Source organism: Amphiprion ocellaris, chromosome 4, assembly GCF_022539595.1.
Source record: "Amphiprion ocellaris isolate individual 3 ecotype Okinawa chromosome 4, ASM2253959v1, whole genome shotgun sequence".
NCBI classification, from domain to species: Eukaryota; Metazoa; Chordata; class Actinopteri; family Pomacentridae; genus Amphiprion; species Amphiprion ocellaris.
The window spans coordinates 10,604,920-10,627,975 of NC_072769.1; the positions used below are offsets into that span (position 1 = coordinate 10,604,920).

Consider the following 23,056-nt stretch of genomic DNA (forward strand, 5'->3'; position numbering starts at 1 on the left):
CAACATACACTAGTTGTTGCACATTATGACCGAAATTCCGATGCAACAAGCTCGCCATCAGACTGATAAATACAAAAACAACAACAAAAAAATTTCCTAAATAAAAACCAATTCCAATATATACATGTAAACAACTATATAAATATATATATATATATATATATATATATATATATATATATATATATATATATATATATATAAATATGTATTTATAAATATATACACACACATATATATATATATATATATATGCACACACACAGACACACACACACACACACACACACACACACACACACACACACACACACGCACCTGTAAACATACACATCCACACATATTTATTTTACAGTGAAGATGTGGCATAAGTATTGGACATACATTGAAAAAAGTAGCAGCAGTTATGTTTTCACAATGACTACAGGTGCCCCTGCCCAGAAGGATTATTGTGAGTTCAAGAGTCTCAAAAAGTTCCCAAAAAGTCTTTCTAAAACATTTCTTTAAGAGGCAGTTCTATTGGTGAAACCTGTACAGTTCTAAATTAATGACTGTTAGAGCTCGACTAATATAATTTACCATCAACATATATGTTATCTGATAAATAAACTTTTTTTGTATCCACAGAACATTATTATTTTTTAAAAAACATAACTCTGAATTATGGTGGAAAACATTAAATACCCTTAATTTTAATTCATTTAACTGTACTTCTAGTGAAAAACTATGAATAGAATATCTTTTAGGCTTGCATTTGTGTAGTTTCATGGAATTTGCTGGTATCAGACCTATTTATTACGTATTTGATTGTATTTTGTTCACTATTCTGTAATTTTTAAAAAAAATTAATGTCAAACCCATTGAGTTGTGCTTACTGTATGAACTTTGCCATGCAAATACAGTTATTATTATTATTATTATTATTATTATTATCATGATTGTTATTATTATTATGTATCCATGAGCACAAAGCAGTCAGTTATCAGATCACTTCAGCTTGCTGTAGGTTAACCTCTGCTCCAGCAGTCCACATCCTCTCACTTAGCTTGGTTCCACCAGAATCTGGGCTGCATCCAAAATGCCTGAAGATACAAATTCACCAAAGCAGGGCGGCCTACACACTGCCCAGAAAAAGCACAGACATAATAGTAGGGAGGTTAAGTGACTTTTGATTTCAAGTCATGATGCAAAGGTCCCCTTTGGCATGGAAGTACCTTAGAGTCATGGAAATAAATTTATCCTAAGACACAAGCAAGATCACACACATCGGCGCGGATTATACTTCAGAGGCCCATATATTTGCTTCTGATATAGTTATAATGACAAACTTGGTGTCAAAGTGTACATTTTTAGAGTCAAGGAATCCAATAAAATAAGTTCCAAAACTAAAAGAAGAATATCATTCTCCTTACCATGACAATTGAAGGTAAAATATGCAATTTATTAAAAAAAAAAAAAAAAAAAAAACGCATGCCAAAAACCCAGTCTATTCACAACTCAATAATAATTTAATAAATAACAACTTAAAGTGTTGAATATGTGCTGTGTGGATGCAGAGAAATTGAGTAGTGAGACAACAAATTCATAACCACAGTCATGGAAAAAACATTAGACCACCCTTGTTTTCTTCAATTTCTTCTTCATTTCAGTGCCTGGTACCACTAAAGGTACCTCGTAGGAGATTCTGATTAGTCAGCAGTGACAGACCAAGGAAGATGCGCAGGAACAAGTCCAGGTGTCCGTTTGGACTCTGTAAGGCCTCGTCCACAGCTCTCTGGTAGAAAACAACTGAATAACTTTGGAACAGTTCAGTCCAGTGGGATGTTGTTTGTTGTTCTTCCAGCTGAAACACCTGGGCTGGAACACTTGCACATTTGTAGTACATTAGTAGTACATTAGCTATAACACATTAGCTGTAACACATTAGATCTAATACATTAGCTGTGGTATAATAGATGCAAAAATGAGCTCCAATACATTAGCTGCGGTACAATACATGAAAAAAATGAGCTCTTAAAAGATGAAACCTTCACACCTAAAAACAACTCAAGATGACGAGCTAAATGTGTCCTTTCTCACTTCTTACGTCTTCAGTTCTCACATATTAAAACAGCAGATGGTGTGAAGTTTATCATCTCATGAATAAACACCTGTTTCCTATAAACAGAGGCGAGAATTTAAAGGTCATACCTGTGACTTCATGCTACCTAACTAAAAGCTGAACTTTACAGAGCTGTTGCAGATATCGGCTTCTCAGTGTCTCCGACGACTAATCATTGCAGCATCAACGCAGCAACAGAAACTGTTATCTGAGGTTGAGAGGAAATACTGACAGCACGTACAATTAATATGGAGGCAATGACGCCTCAGCCTAATGCAGCACTCATAAGAAACATCAACGTGACAACACACAGACATTTTCTTGCATGTTGTATACATTCAGATATTGAAAAATGTCTTTACAATACCAAATGGATTATGTCTGCAACAATTGAAAAAAAAAACATTTTAACACTTTTTAACTGCAATTCTCAACCAGTTTACTGTTATTTTACATAATTTTTCTGTTTTATGAAATTACAGAGAACATCATTTAAATCAGAGGGGAAAAAAACATTTTTTTACATAATGACTGTAAAAAATAAATAAATAAATAAATAAATAAACAAACAGGCCAAACTGTCAGTAACATACGCTTTAAAGTTCTATATTTTTTGTGAATATTAGTTTGCTTTTTTTTTACAACTTTGACCTTAAAATTACACAGATTTTACTGTGTTAAGTTGGGAAAAAATTTAATTTTACTGATATTTCAAAGTATTTGAAAGACAAATTGAAACAGAAAAAAGTCAATACCTCAATAATTGTTATTTTACAGTTTTTCTCTTTCGTTCAATTACAAATAATAACAAGCAAATTGATTGATTTACATTTATATTAAATTTTTTTTATTTATGTTTGATGGATTCTAGATTTACTTAAATTTATTATTTTAGGTGACTGCTGACTGAATAATTTTTTGCTAATGATGATAACAACATCATCATCATGTGGCCATTCATGGTTTCTCAGGATTTAAGAAAAACAGAAACAGACAACTATGTTATTGCATAGTTCAAAACATTTTATTTAAACGAAACACAGTGATGCAGCTATTGAAGCTCCAGAATGCAAACTTCTACATTAGTAAATGATTTACTAACCATTAACAAAACCTGTAACCACAGCTATGAAAACTAAACATGAATTCTGTTCTAGACTTTATGTCACTCAGAAACCAGAACAAACATGTGCAGCATCAGGATCCTGAAACCAAAGCAGCTACATTATATCCATCCATCATTAATTTAGCTTTGTGATCCCACTGATTTTACTGCAGTGACACATAAAAATGTCTCCCAGTGAAAAGGTTTATGAAGATAAACTCACAGCATGTTTGCATAAGTGTTTGTGTCTGTGTATGATGGCAAACACCTGTCTGGTGACATCAGATGGAGAATTACAGAACCAGCATCTTTTCGCAGATCCAGAAGTTTTTAAACCTACACGGTGCGTCATTCCAGTTCATTTCAGTTCCATAGACACCGAGTTCTACACAGTCTTCATCTCTGCTTCCAAAGTTGTTGGGCTCACTGCCAAACCAGTAGCTGAAAACAAGCCACAATCAGTATTTAGGGCAAAACACAAAGAAGCAGCTGAAACCTCACCCAAAAAACTTTCAGATTATCAGTAGATAAAGTCTTGAGTCAGGTGTGGGTATCAGAAAAATTAGAATGCATATCTAGTGACCCGAGCTTAACATCAGCAGTGGTAGGAACGTTAGACAGTCACAAATATAAACCTACTGGATGGAAGGAAATCTTCTAACTTCCAAACAGCAGTAAGAAACGCACGTCCTGTTAATGTGCAACACTGATGTGAAGTTTTTGCAGTATTTTTCTTTAATAAATTACTGTAAAATATTGTCAAATTCTAACAGCTGTGTTCTGTTTTTCCAAAATTCGGTTAAAAATGGTAAAATCTGATGCTTATTTGGAGCCAAAAATGAGCATGACCAAGGCGAATGTAAGAATTGAAGGTGTGATTTAAACAAAAGATATTCACACAACAGTTTAGGAAGCACTGTTTAAAGTAATTACTTCACTCAGGCAGCCACAAATATCATTATTATTATTATTAACATTACACTAGCACCCTGTGATAGGCCATTTTCATTTTGTTCCATTAAGTTAAGTATTTTGCCCTGTTTTCTAAAATATATTTAATATGCTAGAATTTGTCTTGCATCAGTACCTTTGAATAAATAGTAAACAATTAAATAAAAATTGTAAAATAATAAATATGAAAAGACTAGCTCTGAATTGAAAGCAACACGTTGAACTTGAACTGGAGACAATCAGAAGCAGTACTGAGTTGTAAACATTATAAAATTCAGTTGTTGAAACTATTTGAATCATCAAATTGAACATTAATTTTTATCTCTACACTATTTGCCTGAAAAAACAAAGATGGTCACTAAGTCCTCCCATTGATGGCTGGAGAACTGATAGAAAGACCATCATTTTACTCAGTAGTAATACATTAATATAGAAATACTGTCACATCATTAGTCATTATTGTTTTTAAGCAGCAAGTTAATTTGTGAACCTTGTGCTCAGCAGAGTTCCGTCCACCCATTTCCATATGTCCTCTGTCTCTGAGTCTGTCAGTCCGATCCATATGGCCTTTTTGAACTGTGTGGTAAACACCTTGTTTAGAGTAAGAGAAACAGAGACATGATCAGTGTCTGTCCAGCCTCCCACCTGATTGTGACTGACATAATTTTACACCTTTTCATTCCTGTGTCTCTCACAAACATGATTTCACTCTAACACTCACCTGTTCGTCTCTGCTGTTGATAATCACCAGGTCTGCACCTCTCTGCAGACACTCCTGTCTGCTGTCTCTCCAGTTTTTTTTAACAGGAGAAACGTAATAGAAACTGTGTTTGAAATACACCCAGCCTTGTTGGGAATATTGATCTGTTAAGGACAACAATATTGAAACTTTAAAAAAGCTAAGATCTTGCTGTATCCCTATTAATTCATAAAAATTAATATTACCTATAATAGTAATAATATAACATTAGAGTATCAGACTTTAGTATCCTGCTTACGAAATATATCCAGATTCCTCTTCAACATCTCTCTCTCCGTCAAGTTTTGATCAGTGGCCTCAAAATCTGGTGTTTTTGCATCAGAACTGTCTAAAGAAGCAAATTCACACATTTCCTGTTACTGAAGGCAACATTGAGGCTGGTTAAAGAGACTTACCCTTGTCTTTGTTTTATTTATTCACCGATTTAAAAGCAACAGTGCAGATGAAGCAGAATAATCACATTAATTAAAATTAATTCATACATTTAAAAAGTAAATACACATTTATCTGTTGTCCCAGAGCACCTAGAAAAGATAAAATGTTCCCAGTACAATTAAAATAAGTCAATACTATACATCAGAGCACTGACATAACACCCTGTCATGAATGTACACACCTGGGATTACCAAGGACAGGAATACTTAGGTTTTTCTAATTCTTTTAAGAGTTATTCCAGTTTTATAAGGTCTTGGCATTACTATGTGAAGTGTTCTGAGATGATAAATGTTAAGATTTGGTGCTGTATAGATAAAATTGATTCATTCTGAATAATTGTAATTATTCAAACTGGAATGGTAGCTCTTATATTATTCCGAAAGTGAATTTCAGTTCATTTTCTGAAGGCAAATGGAGACAAAAAATGCAAGAAGACTCACAAAGAGTCAGATGCAGGGAAACGTTAAGAGCAGCCTGTAGAATACACAGGAGTCCAAAACTCACACCAACCAGTGTGTAGAGTTTTTCTTCTGTGTGAAAAAAAATCAAGCAGACACATTGTTCATCGTAAACTCTGAATTAAACAAGCTACATAACAGCAACAGACATTGTGGAAATACAACATTAGGTTACTTACTCCTGCCAGAAGCATAAGGTAGGTTTCTAACGCCCATCATCAGCTCTGATTCCTTTTTAATTTTAAACCTGTTTTACCAACTTGAGTGTGACAAAGATATGCAGTGATGAAGAGCTGAACTTCTCTGTAAACTCCTCCTTGTTTCTGTTTCTGACAATAATCTGCTTACCAAAGCAACACACTTCTCTTCCTCATAATTCACCAACTTTCGCTAACCCACACCCTTTCCTGACTCATTTATTCTCTTGTAAATTTTGTCTACAGTTTTATTGGAAATCAGTAAAAAATAAAAATAAAAAAACAAATGGCAGAATGTGAGTTTGGATTATTCATTTCATAACGCTTGTGAAACACATACATCCTGGCTACTGTAATGTTATATATTGTATTACTGCCATGTTGCACCTCTTAACTGTAAGTCAGACGAAATGAATCATTTAATGAAACTGGCAGCATTCTTAAGGACAGATAAGAATTGATATTTTCTACTTCTCAACAGAGACAAAATTTCTTTGAAGAACCCTTGGATTATTTTTTCATCAGCATAACTCTCACATAAATATGTTTTGCCTATCTGCAAAGAATCATCAAACATCCTGTTTCCAAAAGATGCTGAAAAACTAGTCCATGGATTAGTTACCTCAAGGCTTGATGACTGTATTTTCTTTTTATCATGATAATTCAATAAATCTCTGAAAAACCTCCAGTTGGTCTAAACCAGTGGTTCTTAACCTGGGTTCCATCAAACCCTAGGGGTTCGGTGAGTCAGTCTCAGGGGTTCGATGGAGGTCAAGACACACAGCCGACTCATATGATTGGTGATGACACGCCCCGCATGGCCATCACTGGCTGCAGGTGATCACGCTACATTGCTTGGCCAATCTGTGCTGCAGGGAATTTGGTGTGCTCAGTAGTCGACTTGTGACTGTCGTGATGGTACGCCGTGTGATTTCTTCAATATTTTAATCCATACTAACTATGTTGAGCAAAAAAAGAAAGTGGTCGGACGAATATGTACAACATGGATTCACATGTATAACGGAACGTGATGGGAGTCAGCGTCCTATCTGCATGATTTGCAATGCCAAGTTAAGCAATTCTAGTCTAGCACCGGCAAAACTAAAGGAACACTTCCTTAAGCTGCATGGAGATGGGGAATACAAGAACACAAGTGATGTTAATGCACGGTTCATTTTGTGCACCAGTAAAACATATAACTAGGTCTTGAACTTGAAAAAAATCATATTTTATTTTTCAATAAAGAAGGGTTCGGTGAATGCGCATATGAAACTGGTGGGGTTCAGTACCTCCAACAAGGTTAAGGACCACTGGTCTAAACTGTTGCAGCTAGAGTTCTGATCCGGACCAGCAAGAGAGATCATGTTTGTAGTTTTTGAGTGTCGACTCATTGGCTCCCTGTAAAAACCCAGACTAGATTTTAAAATCCTTCTTCTTAGATACAAGTCTCTTAATGACCAAGCTCCATTGCATTTTAAAGACTTCATTGTGCTATATTAGGTGACCCTGAACATCCCTTAGATATGCTGCTGTAGGCCAGGGCTGCTGAGAACCTCTCGTATTGCACTGAGCAGCTCTCCTCTCTTTTATTTCCCTAATTTTCTATGATGGAATCATTGAAACATGTTTCTACAAAAAAGCAGTCATGGATTTTGGTTCTTTCATCCAAATTTATCATAGGCCTTCTGGAAATATGACTAAAATCTGCTGGGCCAAAAATATACACACAGCAATGTTAATATTTGGTTAAATGTCCCATGGTCATTTTCACCTCATTTAGCTGCTTTTGGTAGCTATTCACAAGCTTCTGGTTGTATCTTTGACCACTTGTCTTTACAGAATTGGTGCAGTTCCACTAAATTTGTTGGCCAAGACCCAACCTTTTGGCGGATGATTTTAGGTTTTCCTGAAGAATGTGGAGACAATCCTCCTTCTTTTCTCTTTCATTCACTTCTTCTCTATTACATTCACTTATATAAAACACCAGTTCCACTAGCACCAAAACAGCCCCAGAGCATAATAATACCACTGCCGTGCTTGATGGTTTGGTAGTTTTAGTGTTCTTTGGGTTAAAGGCCTCCCCTTCTCCTCCAAACATATTTCCGTTCATTGTGGCCAAATAGCTCAATTTTTGCTTCATCTGACCAAAAAACCTTTCTCCAGAGTGACTTTTTTGTTCATGTAATCAGCAGAAAACTTCAGTCGGGCCTTAAGGTTCTGCTTCTAAAGGAAATGCTTCCTTCCTGCACAGCAGCCTCTCAGCCAATGTTGATGTAAAACACAGTGGACACTGACACCAGTGGTCCAGCAGCTTCTAATTCATTGCAGACCTGCTTTTTAGTGATTCTTGATTGACTCTTGAAATCCTGACCAGCTGTCAGCAGCAGGTGATGCTTCAGGAACACAATTGTACCATGCACTTTGTACTTACAAACAACTGTTAAAACAAATGATTTTAGGATCTATAGCTGCTTTGAAATGGCTCAAAGTGATTTTCCTGACTTGTTTTAGTCAATGCTTTGAATGAATCAGTGAACCAAAATGCATGGTTGTTTTTGTGACAAAGACACATATTTCAATGATTCATTCATAGAAAATTAAAAATCAGGAATAATTAAAAACTCAAAACTACCACGATATACATGGTCTTCACAAGTGTATGTAAACTTTTGTTCACAATTTTAGATGTCATTAACTTGATGTCTTCTCTCTCCTGTAGTTTGTCCTTCGTCATCTCTGTTTTTGTATCTCTCTCAGTACTTCATTTGGAGGTTCATTTCTGTGAAAAAAAAAAGAATTGTACCTTTCCACTGTTGTCAAAGGTAACTGTTGTCTTCCCTATATAATATTTTCAGTTCAGTGCTCTAAGTTTTCATAGAATATGTCATAATTTGGTGCTATCTAGTAAAATTATGTTTAATGTAATCAAATTAACTCATCATACAGCATTAGACATAACCATATGGCCACTGTTGCGTTTCAGATGATTGTGTTTGTTTAAACACAAAATCAGATCCAGACCTTTTCATTAAAATCATAAAGTTTATTTATACCAACCAGTGACGCTGAAGACAACCAGTCAAGCAACATCGTGTCATGATATTTATGCTGCGTTTAAGGAAACATGAAGCATCAAGTGGAAAGTTAAATTTTAAAATTATTATTCAGTGTTGGGTGCGATGTTTCCATTACATGATGATTCAAATAAAGTCTGTGTCTAAACATTAGTTAGAGACATTCACTTGTTTTTGAGTGTCAGATTCGTCACATGCAGTCTGCAGTCATGGTCTCAAATACGTGCAGCTATAATATTATCAAAAATGCTGTATTATCATAAGAACTTTTTGTTGTTAAATCATGAACTTGCCAATATCTGCAAATGTCCATGAGCATAGATGAGCACAAACAATAAAAACATTTTTAAACACACTTGGTCTTGTTAACACTTTTGACAAAATCCATTAAACATTAAAACAGAGCCATATTTATCATAAAAGAAGAATTTAGCAGTATTTAAATGACTCTTTTTACTCATAAACACCACTTTTTGGCTTTAATTAGAGGACTATTCTTTGGATTATGAGCAATCACAGCAGAGAACAAAGTGTGCCGGTATGCTAATGAGTGACTTTAACTGCAGCTTGGCCATAGACAATGTTTTCCTGTTATCTTTACCTAAAAGCGATAGATGTATGATTCATACGTGGTGGGTTCAGATGCTCACAAAGCCACAGTTTTTTCACACATCCAGACATTTTTAAAGTGGCACGGTTTATCATTCCAGTCATTTTCCTCTGCAAAGAACTTTATGTCTCCGCAGTCTTCATCGCTGCCTTTATGACTGTTGGGCTCATCGGTGCCCCAGTAGCTGAAACAAAACAGAGAAAAGACATTTCATATTCAATTTTACCGTCTGAACACATTTACACCATGAGAAGAAATGAAGCATTCCCGTTCTTTCAAAATGTAACTTATCGCACTGATTTATGAAGGGGTGATTAAAATATAACGTATTAACCTCTTAATCAGTGGAGTCCCATCCACCCATTTCCATTTCCTCTCCATCTCCTGGACAGTGAGGCCGATCCAGATGTCCTTTCAGAAATGTCTTGTGAATTCCTTGTCCACAGAAACACCAGAAACATTGCCATTGCATTTTTTTATTTTTTGAGTGTTTATCTCTATCCATCACATGCATACATATGTACAAAGACACACCTGTTCCTCTTTGCTGTTGATAACCACCAGATCTGCACCACGCCGCAGACAGTCACTTCGGCTGTCATCCCATGAGTTTTTCCAAGGAGAAATGTAATAAAAACTATTGTTGAAGTACATCCATCCTTGTTGGGAAAGGTCACCTGTTAAGAGATAATGTCATGTGTTTGTACTTAGCTATTGTGTTTATTAACATACAGTATTTGCCAACAATTATACCTTCTACTGTCATTTTATACCAGGACAACTGTGTACATTGGTAGTATTCATTTGTTTACACACTAACCTCCACTTATCTGTACATGTAACTGCTTATAACTACATAAAAGTACATCATAAACCATTTATTGAAGCTTAATATACTGCTAATAAATGCTAAACTGTGATATTTAAGGTAAAAAAAAACAACAACTAGCTGCTGTGTTGTGCATGTGGTCGTCACTGCAATAAAACTGGACTGGGTTAGATTTGTGTAATTTTTGAACAGGAGAAGTGTACGGGATGTGGTTATTTAGTTATCTTGGAAATCTATAATTAGGCCTAACAAAGTTGTCACATGTGTGTATGGATGATAACAAACATTTCCCCCTTGTCTTATTCTTGATACCTATACATTTCCTTTTCACATTGTCTCTTCCTCTTTCACTGACACATCAAGCTCCTTTTTAAGAGCCTGTGATGTGTATAAGCCAACAAGAGAATAATTCAGACATAAAATATGTATGTTAAATGTTTAATATAGACATTTGTCTGTGAATATATGCACAGATTTAAATAAAAGACAGAAAATGGCCTTTGAACTTTACTTTTTACATGTCTATTGGTTTTATGCATAACAAATTAGTTGTGCATTCATCATTGTTTAATTAATATAACTGACAGTGGAAACATCGCCTGTTATAATTACAAGAGAGGGTGTTCCTTTCAGCTGTTTTACAAATGCAACTGTGTATGCACATTCTGTCAGATGATGGAAAGTGTGATTCAGTGGTGGACAAATCCAGGAAAAAAATGTTGTTCCTTTACTGACAGTAACTTCCTACACTGCACTGCAACCTAAATAAAAGGACATGTGAATCAGAAAGTGATGCCAAAAGAGAGTTTTACAATAAATGCAATAAACACAATCTAGGAAAAGTGTCTCAGAGATGGAGAGAACTTTGCAATTGTATCAACCTCAAGTTGGATTTGCATAATCTGCTGTCATCTCAAACAATTCCACCCGTTACTATTTTGAGGGATCACCAAAGCCTTTGCTTAGCTCTGCTCATGATGGCTGTGATTGGTTTCACTTGGAATGACCACACCATCCAGTTGAAGCTTGGCTGTTTATTGGATGCACATGAGCATTATGTTTGGTGATGACTGAGCTGAGCTGGGGGCTGCACAGTGGCGTAGTGGTTAGCACTTTCCCCTTGCAGCAAGAAGGTCCCTGGTTCGCGTCCCGGCTTTCCCGGGATCTTTCTGCATGGAGTTTGCATGTTCTCCCTGTGCATGCGTGGGTTTTCTCCGGGTACTCCGGCTTCCTCCCACAGTCCAAAAATATGCTGAGGTTAATTGATTATTCTAAATTGCCCGTAGGTGTGAATGTGAGAGTGATTGTTTGTCTATATATGTAGCCCTGCGACAGACTGGCGACCTGTCTAGGGTGTCCCCTGCCTTCGCCCGAGTCAGCTGGGATAGGCTCCAGCTCCCCCGCCCCGTGACCCTAGTGAGGATTAAGCGGTGTATAGATAATGGATGGATGGATGGATGAGCTGAGCTGATGCAGTGTGAAGAAATGCTTAGTCAGGGCCTTGATTAGGTGGTCCAGAACAAAAGGAGTGACCAGAGAACATGTTAGGATTCTGGATGTCCCCTGGACTTGCTAAAAGGATCCACTGCCAATGTCCGGACACCAAGAGGACAAAGAACCAAAGACTGTGTCCTGATGGTTCAGAGCTGTTTTGGCAACACAATACACATTAGGCAGCTGGCTGTAATGTTGTGGCTGATATGATTGCACCATGACCACAATCATGACTGAAATTAATGACCAGCGGGTCTACAGTAGATTACTGTAACATGAGAGGACATCATTAAGTTGGTGTTCAGGACAGAGAGGGGAGAGCTGCAGATTTAATAAGGCCAGTTTGTGCACTGATCCATGCACCCATGAGTAAATCAAAAAAAAAAAAAAAGAAAAGATCAATCAATTGATCATTAAAAAAACACATAAAGTTGCAAGAGTATTCAGTTTCATTTGTACACTCACCAAACATGGTCAACTTCCTCCTCAACTTGTCTCTTTCTTCAGCCATATTTTTAAAAATATGGTCGGTGTCTTCAGAACTCTCTGAGATAACCAAAAGAGGCATGTGGTTATTTTTAGGGTAGTTCAAAAGGTCGGTATCTGACACGGCCATATTGAGGGAAGATGACAGTGTAGCACAGAGGGGAAGAGACACGCTAACGCTTTCTAACCTGTGGACACCAGCATGTATCAGAGCAGAGAAAATCTTGGGTTTTCTAAAGGTTAAGATGTGGTTATATGTTTCTGGTTAGAATGAGTTTATGGTTATGGCTCGATAAGAGTTGGCACTTAGGTGTGGCTGAGGTTAAGTTAAGGGGAGTGGAGACTGAAACTGATTCAGCTCAGACACAGTCTAAATACAACTCAAAGCAGAAGACTGCTACTCATGACAACCCTACCTATTTTTTAATACAGTGATTAACATTATATTTTAAAAATGCATTCATGTTGTATAATCATCAGCAGTGACTGTATGCATAATAGAATCCTTGCATTTTTTTTGTCATTATGAAATTTTAAAATAACCACCATTTCATTTACAGCCAGTGACTGTTCTTAAATTTACACTTTAACTGCAAAGAAAGACAGGCATAAACTCTGAATAAAATCCACAACAAATATATATGTATTTTAACAAACAGTAATTAATACTTTTCAGTGTTTAAATGTAAAACTACACTATTTTTGACTGTATTGATGTCAGCAAAAGAATCAAATTAAAGATTATGCATATGAACACTCTAAGAAATTTCCCTGTAAATTTACAGTAAAGAGCTGGCAGCTAAAGTTGCCAGCAGCGCACTGTTATTTTACAGTAATCGTACCGTATTCTACAACAACAGTTTATTACTGTAAAAAATATTACGGTATTATGCTGTTTAGAGAGCTATTTCCTGGGGCTTTCAAAATGAAAGCCCCAGGAAATAGTATAGCATAGAAATGGCTCAGACAAGAGATGACTTTTCAACATTAAGCTTTTATTAAAGCCAACTCTGTATCAAACATAGTTCAAAAACTGACCTATCTAACCCATTCAATTTTAGTAACATACAATCATTTCCTCATGCTGAACAGGTTCCCATTGTGCATGTTCTAGTTCAGGTACACTGAGTTTGATTGAACACATTCAGCAGCTAACAAATGTCAAGTAATTCAAGTCTTGTGAAATAAAATCTATAAAAACAATTAATGATATTTAACAGGTTGTCAACAATCTGTTTAAAAATTGCATATCATATTTCAGGAACCCTGCCTTTAGAATCAGTCTTTCGTAACTCGATCATGTTCAATAAACACCTAGTCATGGAACAAACCTGGAACTGAAGTATTTTATACTGAACCCAACACAATACTGAGACTTGTTACCTTAAAATGACAACATGAACATCTGGTTGCAGACTGGGCTTTTGCTTTGTGAAAGTGAGGTCCTGTGTGTAGTGATGGCTGATCGAGGCTTTGTTGAAGCTTCGACACTTCATTCAAAACATGGTTCATTACTCGAGGCCTCAATGACACACAGTGCTCGAGTAGGACATCTAGTGGTCAATAATATGAAGTGCAATCAAGACGTGGTCGTTGGTTCATGGATTGTTTTGGATTTGATTCGCCATGCACACATTCCTGTTTGACTACACTAGATGATTGTATGGGTTGTAGTGGACACAAAAATAATATTACTAGTAATAATAATGACAATAACTATTGAAGAGCACGTTTCTTATTTCCCATGTTTGTCTGTATCCCTATATACTCTTTGCTTATATTCTGTGTTATGAAACATTTAAACGGTGCTGCTACATTCATGAGATGCTCTACAAATACAGACTGATGTCATTTTCACATGGGGCTGGCGCAAATAAAGATTTTATGGATTATTATGGATTTTGGCAAAGTATGTCTTGGGGTTTATTGGTAAAGAGGTCAGTAAAGAGGGTGTGCTTATGTAACTGGTTATGAGGTTTTATTGAGAAATAATTTATCAACAGTTTTGGGACCACTGTTCCCTCTAAGCTGCGCGCGATACTTTTTTTTTTTTTTTTTGCGCATTTATCATCTATTTTTTTTTTTTTTTTTGCCATTTTTGAGTTTTTTTAACTTGAGTCTCGACTCGACCGTTTTTCTCAGGAGGTTGGACTTTAGCCTTTGTGCTGGAGGGTTGAACCCTCAGTTCCAAGACTTTCCAAAGCCTCCAGACCTCCCGAGTCCTCAGGACCTGAGCTTTCACACAGTCTGAGGGCTGAAATTTTCTAAGTCCCACAGTAGTTCTCTGTTAGATTGAACTTCCAGACAGTCCAAGGACTGATATCTTCTAAGTTCCTGAGTACTTCTCTGTTAGTTTGAACCTTCACACAGTCTGAGGACTGAAATCTTAAAAGTTCTTGAGTAGTTCTCTGTTAGTTTGAACCTTCAGTCTGTTAATGTTTCGATTAAATCTTTAAGGTTTTTCTTTTTAAATGTTTTACCACCTTTTAATGTTTAATTTTCTTTTTAAATCCTTCATTGTATTTTCAGTGTAATTCCTATTTGAACTTTTATTGTCTTTAAGATATAATTTTCTAATTAAACATTTAATTTTTTAATTAAATGCTTGTCTTTTTTTGGATAGGTGTAGTGAGAGACAGACAGGAAACGGGGGAGAAGAGTCGGGGGAAGACTTGCAGCAAAGGGCCACTAGTGGGACTCGAACCCGGGACGCTGCGTCAGGAACCAGCCCCTGTACCTGGATCACCCGTTTAACCCGTTGAGCTATATGGGTACCCATGTGTTATCCTTTTAAGGGTTTAATAATCTGATTAAATGTTTTGCATTTTTTAAAATGTTTAACATTCTTCTTGTGTCATTGTATTTTTTAAATGTTTAATGATGGAAAATACTTTATCTGTAATTTCTAATATTTGTATTTTAAAAATTTTGTTTAATTTCATAATGACATGTATTGTATCGTGTTGAATTATCTCATTCCATATTTTGTCTGTTTAATAGAGTTAAACATTAAATTACATTACATTCTATTAAACAGACAAAATATGGAATGAGATAATTCAACACGATACAATACATGTCATTATGAAATTAAACAAAGTTTTTAAAATACAAATATTAGAAATTACAGATAAAGTATTTTCCATCATTAAACATTTAAAAAATACAATGACACAAGAAGAATGTTAAACATTTTAAAAAATGCAAAACATTTAATCAGATTATTAAACCCTTAAAAAGACAAAACATTTAATTAAAAAATTAAATGTTTAATTAGAAAATTACATCATAAAGACAATAAAACTTCAAATAGAAATTAAACAGAAAATACAATGAAGCATTTAAAAAGAAAACTAAACATTAAAAGGTGGTATATGTACATATAATTTAATTGTATTTAATGTTTAACTCTATTAAACAGACAAAATATTGAATTAGATAATTCAACAATATACATGTCATTATGAAATTAAACAAAATTTTTAAAATACAAATATTAGAAATTACAGATAAAGTATTTTCCATCATTAAACATTTAAAAAATTAAACAAGAATATTAAACATTTAAAAAATGCAAAACATTTAATTAGATTATTAAACCTTTAAAAAGACAAAACATTTAATTAAAAAATTAAATGTTTAATTAGAAAATTACATCTTAAACTTCTTAAATCTTTTTAACAATAAAACTTTTCAAAAGTTTTATTGTATTAATTTTTTTTGTTTGATTTAATTGCTTTTTGTTATGTAGTTTATTTCTTTAATCTTCTTTTTCTGTCAAGATTTTAACCCCAACCTTAAAAATGAAATAAACCCTTAAATCACAATGAAAATACTTCTGTTGCCACAATCATGAGTTAGTCAATTATTCAGTTTATCAATTCAACTTTATTTGTTTAGCACCTTTTACACAGATGACAAAACTAAACAAGCAAAGAGAAAAAACTATGATTAAAACTCAAAAACATTAATTAAAAAAAAAAAAAAAAAAAAAAAACATTTAACATGGTAATAAAATATGTTGTGTCCAGGGGATGGAGGGAGTTTATTGAAGTCTTCTTGGGCTCACATGGGAAATCATTTAAAATATAAACTTGATATTCAGTCTAAGGAAACTGCAGAGCGACAGAAGAACCAACAATATCTCCTGTTTTCTCCTTTAATGAGTCGACTCTTCTTGTGCTTTCAGACCAAAGAACTACAGACTCTTCACAACCTGCTCAAACTCTTGGTACAGGACCTCACCACAGGGGTCAAGAAGGTTTCTGTCTCATTTCTACTCTGAAGCTCATCTTCTCCTGCTCAAACTGCTGACAAATGTTTCTGCTGCTCTAAAGTCTGGTCTCCAGAACTTCCTAAAAACTCTCAAAGTCTCTTCTGCTGCAGGTTGCTTTGTAGAACTGTTGCAGAAAACCTCACTAAACCACATGGAGGGGCCTCAAGATAGTCGTCCAAATGAAACCGTACAAAAACCAAACTAGCACAACACAAACGCTAAAGTCTCCTACAGCCTACCAGAGAACCTCTGAGAACAGAGAATCAGGACAGGAACTCTTACCTTCTGGACAACCAACGATGGTTCTCAAACAAGAATACAGAATGTGTCTGACCAAAAACCTCTGAAGACTCACTACAGCCAAGATAAAGACACAACTCAGCTGTACCAAATCCACTAATCACTGCACACATTAGCACCATGTGCTAACTGTGGCTAAAGAACCACATTTACCAAGACAACTATGCAGTACAAAGCCCTAAAACACACCAAGAAACACATTAAAGACGATTTTACTGCTGGAAGCTGCAAGCCAACACCTAAAGAACAAACTAAAGCAATGGAGCCAAACCCGGTTCTGTGGTGAAGAGAAACAGAGGAAATGTTTGTCTGCAGCTAAATAAAGCAGGAAGACAGTGAGCTGCTCAGGTGTTCCTGATAACACCAAGCAGCCACCTGGACAGCCAATAGGAACACAGCTTCCTGGAAGTCCAGAGGGCGGGGTTAGTGAAGGAAATTTAGTTTAAAGTTGAAGCAGAAAGTTAACAAAGAAAGTTGAAAACCACCTTCTGATACCTGAACTCTCTGAGTTTTCACACAAAGAACACCTGAACATGTCAAACTGGTTCCATAGTAGAACCATCATTGTAAAAACGTCATAGTATGGTGTGTTGCTCAAAAAACATTAGGACCCGGCTGTCAGGGACAAACATGTAAGAAACATGAGAACAGAGAGAATCCAACCAGTAGGTCACAGTTTATCATCCCCCAGCCATCTCCTGAAGTCCATATGGTGAGAGACATCAGTATCTGGTTGTTCATTTACCAGAGGATGCTTATAATCATGCTGATGTGGTCTGTACTCTACAGTATTTTAGTGACTCAATAAATGCCTAAGTTGTTTTTTTTTTTTAATGCTTTTCAGTTTTTAATAAACATTTAAGAGCCTATATGTAATCAATAAATGGCCTTTGCCTATCTTACGAAAAACTCACTCAGAACTCTGATATGTTAACAGTACTAAATAAATCAATAAATACATGCATAAACACATAAATAAGTTAATAAATTAACTGTGTTAAGATAAGATTTAGATTTTAAAAAAAGTTGTTTATGTTTTTGCAGAATCCAGTATTACTCACTGGTTGGTCATTACATTTTGTTAGTTTGATTTCACTGTTTAAAATGATGCCACCTCTTTTCAGACAGAACCTGTGATAATAAAACAATACAAATTTTTTAGTTCCGTGTTAATAAAGCACTTAAAGCTTTAAGTATGGCTAAATGCTTTTTTCAAAATTAAATATATCACTCCTTAGGTGGTAGTGGCCCCAAGTTCAGTAAAGTTGAAAAGATATTCACAGATTCGGGCTTCCAGCATCAATAACTCATTAGATATAGGTTGTCAAAACATAAACGGTGCCTCTTTCCCATTGTTGCAAGGCAGACAATGTGCTACAAGCCCAGTTTTATCAAAAGTAGCTGTCTTTCAAGCTACAGGAATAACATTGGTGTCTATGGAGTGAACAGGGTCCATCTGCAATTTGCAAAATCACTGCAACAGTAAAGAGAGACAAATATTCAATAACTTCACTCTTATACATTGTAGTGTCACTAAAATCACTGCAGCCTTCAACTGGCTCCTGTTGACAAAGTGTTTTAACAGAAATGTAAATGCTGTAATGTGATTCTTTTAATGAACCATGTAACTTGAATGGATGTGATGCTGGTGTGACCACAGTGCACACGTCTGATGTTGCTCACAGTGGTCCAAGGGACGCTCAGGGAGTTTGTGTGGTTGCTCAGACTCAGGAAAAATTACAGGGAACATTGTTTGGGACTCAAGCAGTTCCTTCTTTTACTCACTATCTCCCCAGCCTTAGAAAAAAAGAAACCTGTTCACACGGCACAGATGAGGCTGAGGTACACAGGAAATGTCTGGCTCCATTGTACAAGTTTGGGTAAACGGTTTTGTGGGTTGCCCAGTAAGCCAGTGGGTCTGCCGTTCTTTCTACCATTGCATTCGCTGTGGCGCTTTGCATTTGCCAGGCTCTACTTGCGTCTTCGTCTAATAGGCTCCACAGTTGAACTGAAAAATATTGAAGATCATCATCATCATCACCAGAAATGTCAGTCATTCCCTATTCAGAAGAGAAAAAAAAATACCTGTGGAAGGTGCTGCTGGTGGTGGAGGACGAGGCTGTGGTGGTGCTTGTGACGTAGATGACTGCTGCTTGGTATTCTTTATGTTAATTGTTGTGCATTCTGTTATTAAATGTTCTTTCACACTGGCTGCCACTCTGATTGGTGAATCCAAAAGTTTTGAACTGCAGAGCCACAAGTGTAGCAACAGTCAGTGAACTGTTCTTTTTTTTGGTTTGTAGTCTGTCAGCTAAGCACCTGACAAGGTTCTGTGCCAGGTGTTGTGGCATGGGGGTGGTGAGTTGGGAATATATATATATATATATATATATATATATATATATATATATATATATATATATATTTATACATATGTATATATATATATATATATATATATATATATATATATATATATATACATATATATATATATATATATATATATATATATATATATATATATATATATATATATATATATATATTCTCTACGAAATACGAAATCTGACATACTACTAACTCTCAAAGCAAAAACAACAGCAAAAAAACCAATCTATTCTGCGAAAAACAATTCAAATGAACAACACTAAATAGGGATCTCCTATCCTGGAACACTCGATCCCGCTGAGTGATTCACATAACAAACCGAACCAATCAGGTGATTCGAAGCAGTTGAGTGCTTCAAACGTCACTGAAGTGATTCAAACGTCACGAGTCACGTGACCAAACCATGCCTCGGCACAGTGGCTCCATACGTTTGCTTCATGAGCTACAGCGCATGTGTCGAAGCCTCGGGTATCAGAGGACCATCACTACCTGTGTGGAGAGGAGCTGTGGGTTTACATGAAGTCCCACTCAGAGTCCATCAGTGTTTTTATAAAGGAGGCTACATGGGGATTTAAAGTAGATGTCTTTTTCTGAAGCAGCTTCCTGACCTCTTGGACATCACCTTCTCCTGGCTGGCCTTTGTTCCCCTCTCAGGGTTGATACCAAGAAAGAGCCTACAACGGAATGACAAAGAAAGAATATATTAGGTGTGTAGGCAAAGATCCCTTAAACTTAATATGGAACTCTGTCACATTAATCAAAAAAAAAAACCAAACAAACAAACAGGAAACTCAAATTATTAAGCAAAACAGAGGCTTCCACTTAAAACAGCTATTTAGTTCAATACACATTTAAATCTAATTTTTGCAGCCGTTTGCATAACAAGCAAATTTATCTTTCCTAAGTGGAGAGAAAAGCAACATGACACATCCTACAATCCTTTTTAAAACTTGAAATTACCTAAATGCTCAAAAGCAGACAAGTACATGTGGAGATGTGATAACAGATCAGTGGAGCATCACATTGGATATTTAATGGAAAATTACACGAAAGACAGAGATAGCTAACCTAACCTAGCTGGATCTGGTTGCTTAGAAATTCATTTTCCTGGTCTGGTTTAAAAGAAAGAGCCAAAGTTTTGTCCACTCTGCAGCCAAAGGGGAGGATGCTAGCTTCTAGCTAGCTAGCTTCTAGCTAACAGTGTGGGGAAACGTTAGCATTCATGCTAGCTGCTAGCTAACAGTGTGGGAAACGTTAGCATTCATGCTAGCTGCTAGCTAACAGTGTGGGAAACGTTAGCATTCATGCTAGCGACTCGTGGCTAACACCAAGCAGTGACTAACTGGCTATGTTTATGTTACTGTCAAAGAATAAAACATAAAATAGACTGACAGAAATAAAAGTAAGGCTGACTTTTTAATAATCACAGTTACCTTGTTCAGTGAACCGGAGCAGGATGGATCAGCTACAGGTGGTCCCTGCAGGTCTGAGGGCCGAAAATCATCGTCCTCAGTTCTTCCTTTTCTCCACATCTTCCCTCAGTAATGAGTAAAATCACTGATACATACTATTTTAAACCTATTTCGTCACTTCTTTTTGTTGACTGTTTGCTAAATGCGGTGATATGCAGAAAGATTTGCCGAGACGAGTAACGGTCGGACTGCAGCAACAGTTACACTCAAATCAACCCAAACCAGAAAAATACTGTAATCTGCTGTAAGATTGTACGGTAGCTTGCTGTTAGTATTTAGTTCTTGAAAAACACGTGAATTTACAGTATTCAGCTGTATTTACAAAGAACGGTATATTACTGTACAAAATATGCTGTATTTTTACAGCAATTTGTTACAGTGAAGGATTAGAATAGTTGATTTTCTAAATACAACTTAAAACAACTTGAAATTGTTGAGCTAAGCAATTTAATTCCTCTCAATAAAAAAACTCACTCAGATAAAGACGCAACGAAACGTTAAGGCCAGCTTGAAGGATGCACAGGAATCCAAAACTCACAGCAACCAGTCGGTACAGTTTCCTCTCTGCACAGAACAGACAACTTGTGTTATATGGAGCAAGACACTGTCAAAAAATTCTTTTCACTTTTTCTACACTGATTTAATAACTGAAATCATATTGAGTCTTTGTTGCCAAATTAGCTTTCTTTGTAAATTAAAATATTACGTTTACATCTTTACCAAGACTGATTTAAACTAACATGGCAAATGTATCATTTTATTTCACATTTTAGTTGGATTGATGATACTGATCTTGAATTTGAATGGTGCTAGAAAAACTAAATTATTAGTATTTAAACTTTGAAAGTGTTGCTGACTTTAGAGCATTCTGTCTCATGCCAAGACTTATAATTCCAGGTTGATACAACATAAAGGTCTTCAAATGATGAGGTTAATGTTTTATGGGATTAAAAAAAAAAAATACAGTGATGACTTGATGTACACCGCGAAATGCCCTGTTGAAAACTTCTTTAGAAGCATGTTTGGAACCAGAAAAACAGAAATATGATGCCAGCATGCAATGAATGAATTTGAAGTGAATAGAGGCCTGACTGGGGGCTGCACAGTGGCGTAGTGGTTAGCACTTTCGCCTTGCAGCGAGAAGATCCCTGGTTCGCGTCCCGGCTTTCCCGGGATCTTTCTGCATGGAGTTTGCATGTTCTCCCTGTGCATGCGTGGGTTTTCTCCAGGTACTCCGGCTTCCTCCCACAGTCCAAAAATATGCTGAGGTTAATTGATTATTCTAAATTGCCCGTAGGTGTGAATGTGTGAGTGCTTGTTTGTCTTTGTATGTAGCCCTGCGACAGACTGGCGACCTGTCTAGGGTGTCCCCTGCCTTCACCCGAGTCAGCTGGGATAGGCTCCAGCACCCCCACGACCCTTGTGAGGATTAAGCGGTGTATAGATAATGGATGGATGGATAGACGCCTGACTGCCATTAAAACACTCATCAAGAAACATAAGCTCTTTAAAGTGAAAAGAATTTACAGACTTTCTCTGCTTCAGTAAATTACAGATAACTAGTAAAAATGCATGATAAACCAAATTAATTTACATATTAACTGTTAAAGAAGGGAAAAAAGTGTAAATATAGTCCACATCAAAAAACTGTATATATTTGTTCTTTTACAATGACACCCTTGCTGTTGGATTATTGTTGTTTTCCAACAGTATTTTATTTTGCAGTGTAGTTAATGTCAAAGAAACCTGTAAATAGACATGTTCCTTGTAATTATATATCATAAAGACAAAATTGCTTACAAAGACAAAGCAAAGGACGTTTTACTCAAATTAAGTCAAACAATCTTCCTTAAAGGACAAGACAATCCATTTATAGTAAAATAAGACCACCAACATTTTTTAACTCTGTACAAAAGAATAATACGCTCCGTTAAGTCTGCAGATTTTGCAGTGTTACACAGTTTCTCCAGCTCGTGAAAGTCTAATTTAGCAAAAATATGCTTTAACTTATCAAACAGAACATAAAGAAAATAGTTGAAAATGTTTAATTGACATTTAACAATTATTTGTGATCGCAGTACCAACATTCTTAAACAAGTGTTGCAAGATCACGTTTA

The 23,056-nt window shown here is 35.9% G+C and overlaps 2 protein-coding genes across 2 annotated transcripts; both read right to left on the reverse strand.

Annotated features, from left to right (window-relative positions):
- Positions 1–3,160: 3,160 nt before the first annotated feature.
- Positions 3,161–8,746, reverse strand: LOC111585097 (CD209 antigen-like protein 2). The gene is made up of 5 exons (XM_055010052.1): positions 5,793–8,746; positions 5,156–5,245; positions 4,879–5,021; positions 4,648–4,748; positions 3,161–3,647 (listed from the first exon to the last, which is right to left on the reverse strand). The coding sequence occupies exons 2-5, from the start codon at positions 5,181–5,183 to the stop codon at positions 3,500–3,502; spliced, it is 420 nt and encodes a 139-aa protein (XP_054866027.1). The 5' UTR covers positions 5,184–5,245; positions 5,793–8,746; the 3' UTR covers positions 3,161–3,499.
- Positions 8,747–9,029: 283 nt separating this feature from the next.
- LOC118469182 (CD209 antigen-like protein A) lies at positions 9,030–22,027 on the reverse strand. The gene is made up of 5 exons (XM_055009530.1): positions 21,414–22,027; positions 12,480–12,560; positions 10,226–10,368; positions 10,026–10,075; positions 9,030–9,875 (listed from the first exon to the last, which is right to left on the reverse strand). The coding sequence occupies exons 2-5, from the start codon at positions 12,523–12,525 to the stop codon at positions 9,728–9,730; spliced, it is 387 nt and encodes a 128-aa protein (XP_054865505.1). The 5' UTR covers positions 12,526–12,560; positions 21,414–22,027; the 3' UTR covers positions 9,030–9,727.
- Positions 22,028–23,056: the final 1,029 nt, after the last annotated feature.

What these genes read in the sequence shown, in the direction of transcription:
- LOC118469182 (XM_055009530.1), bottom strand. Translation starts at nt 12,525, where the DNA reads ATGGCTGAAGAAAGAGACAAGTTGAGGAGGAAGTTGACCATGTTTG. An exon ending in GAGGAAGTTGACCATGTTTG is followed by an intron (nt 10,369 to 12,479) that starts GTGAGTGTACAA and finishes ATCTCTTAACAG; the next exon opens with GTGACCTTTCCCAACAAGGA. An exon ending in TCAACAGCAAAGAGGAACAG is followed by an intron (nt 10,076 to 10,225) that starts GTGTGTCTTTGT and finishes CTCACTGTCCAG; the next exon opens with GAGATGGAGAGGAAATGGAA.
- LOC111585097 (XM_055010052.1), bottom strand. Translation starts at nt 5,183, where the DNA reads ATGTTGAAGAGGAATCTGGATATATTTC. An exon ending in GAGGAATCTGGATATATTTC is followed by an intron (nt 5,022 to 5,155) that starts GTAAGCAGGATA and finishes TGTCCTTAACAG; the next exon opens with ATCAATATTCCCAACAAGGC. An exon ending in GGAACTCTGCTGAGCACAAG is followed by an intron (nt 3,648 to 4,647) that starts GTTCACAAATTA and finishes GCTTGTTTTCAG; the next exon opens with CTACTGGTTTGGCAGTGAGC.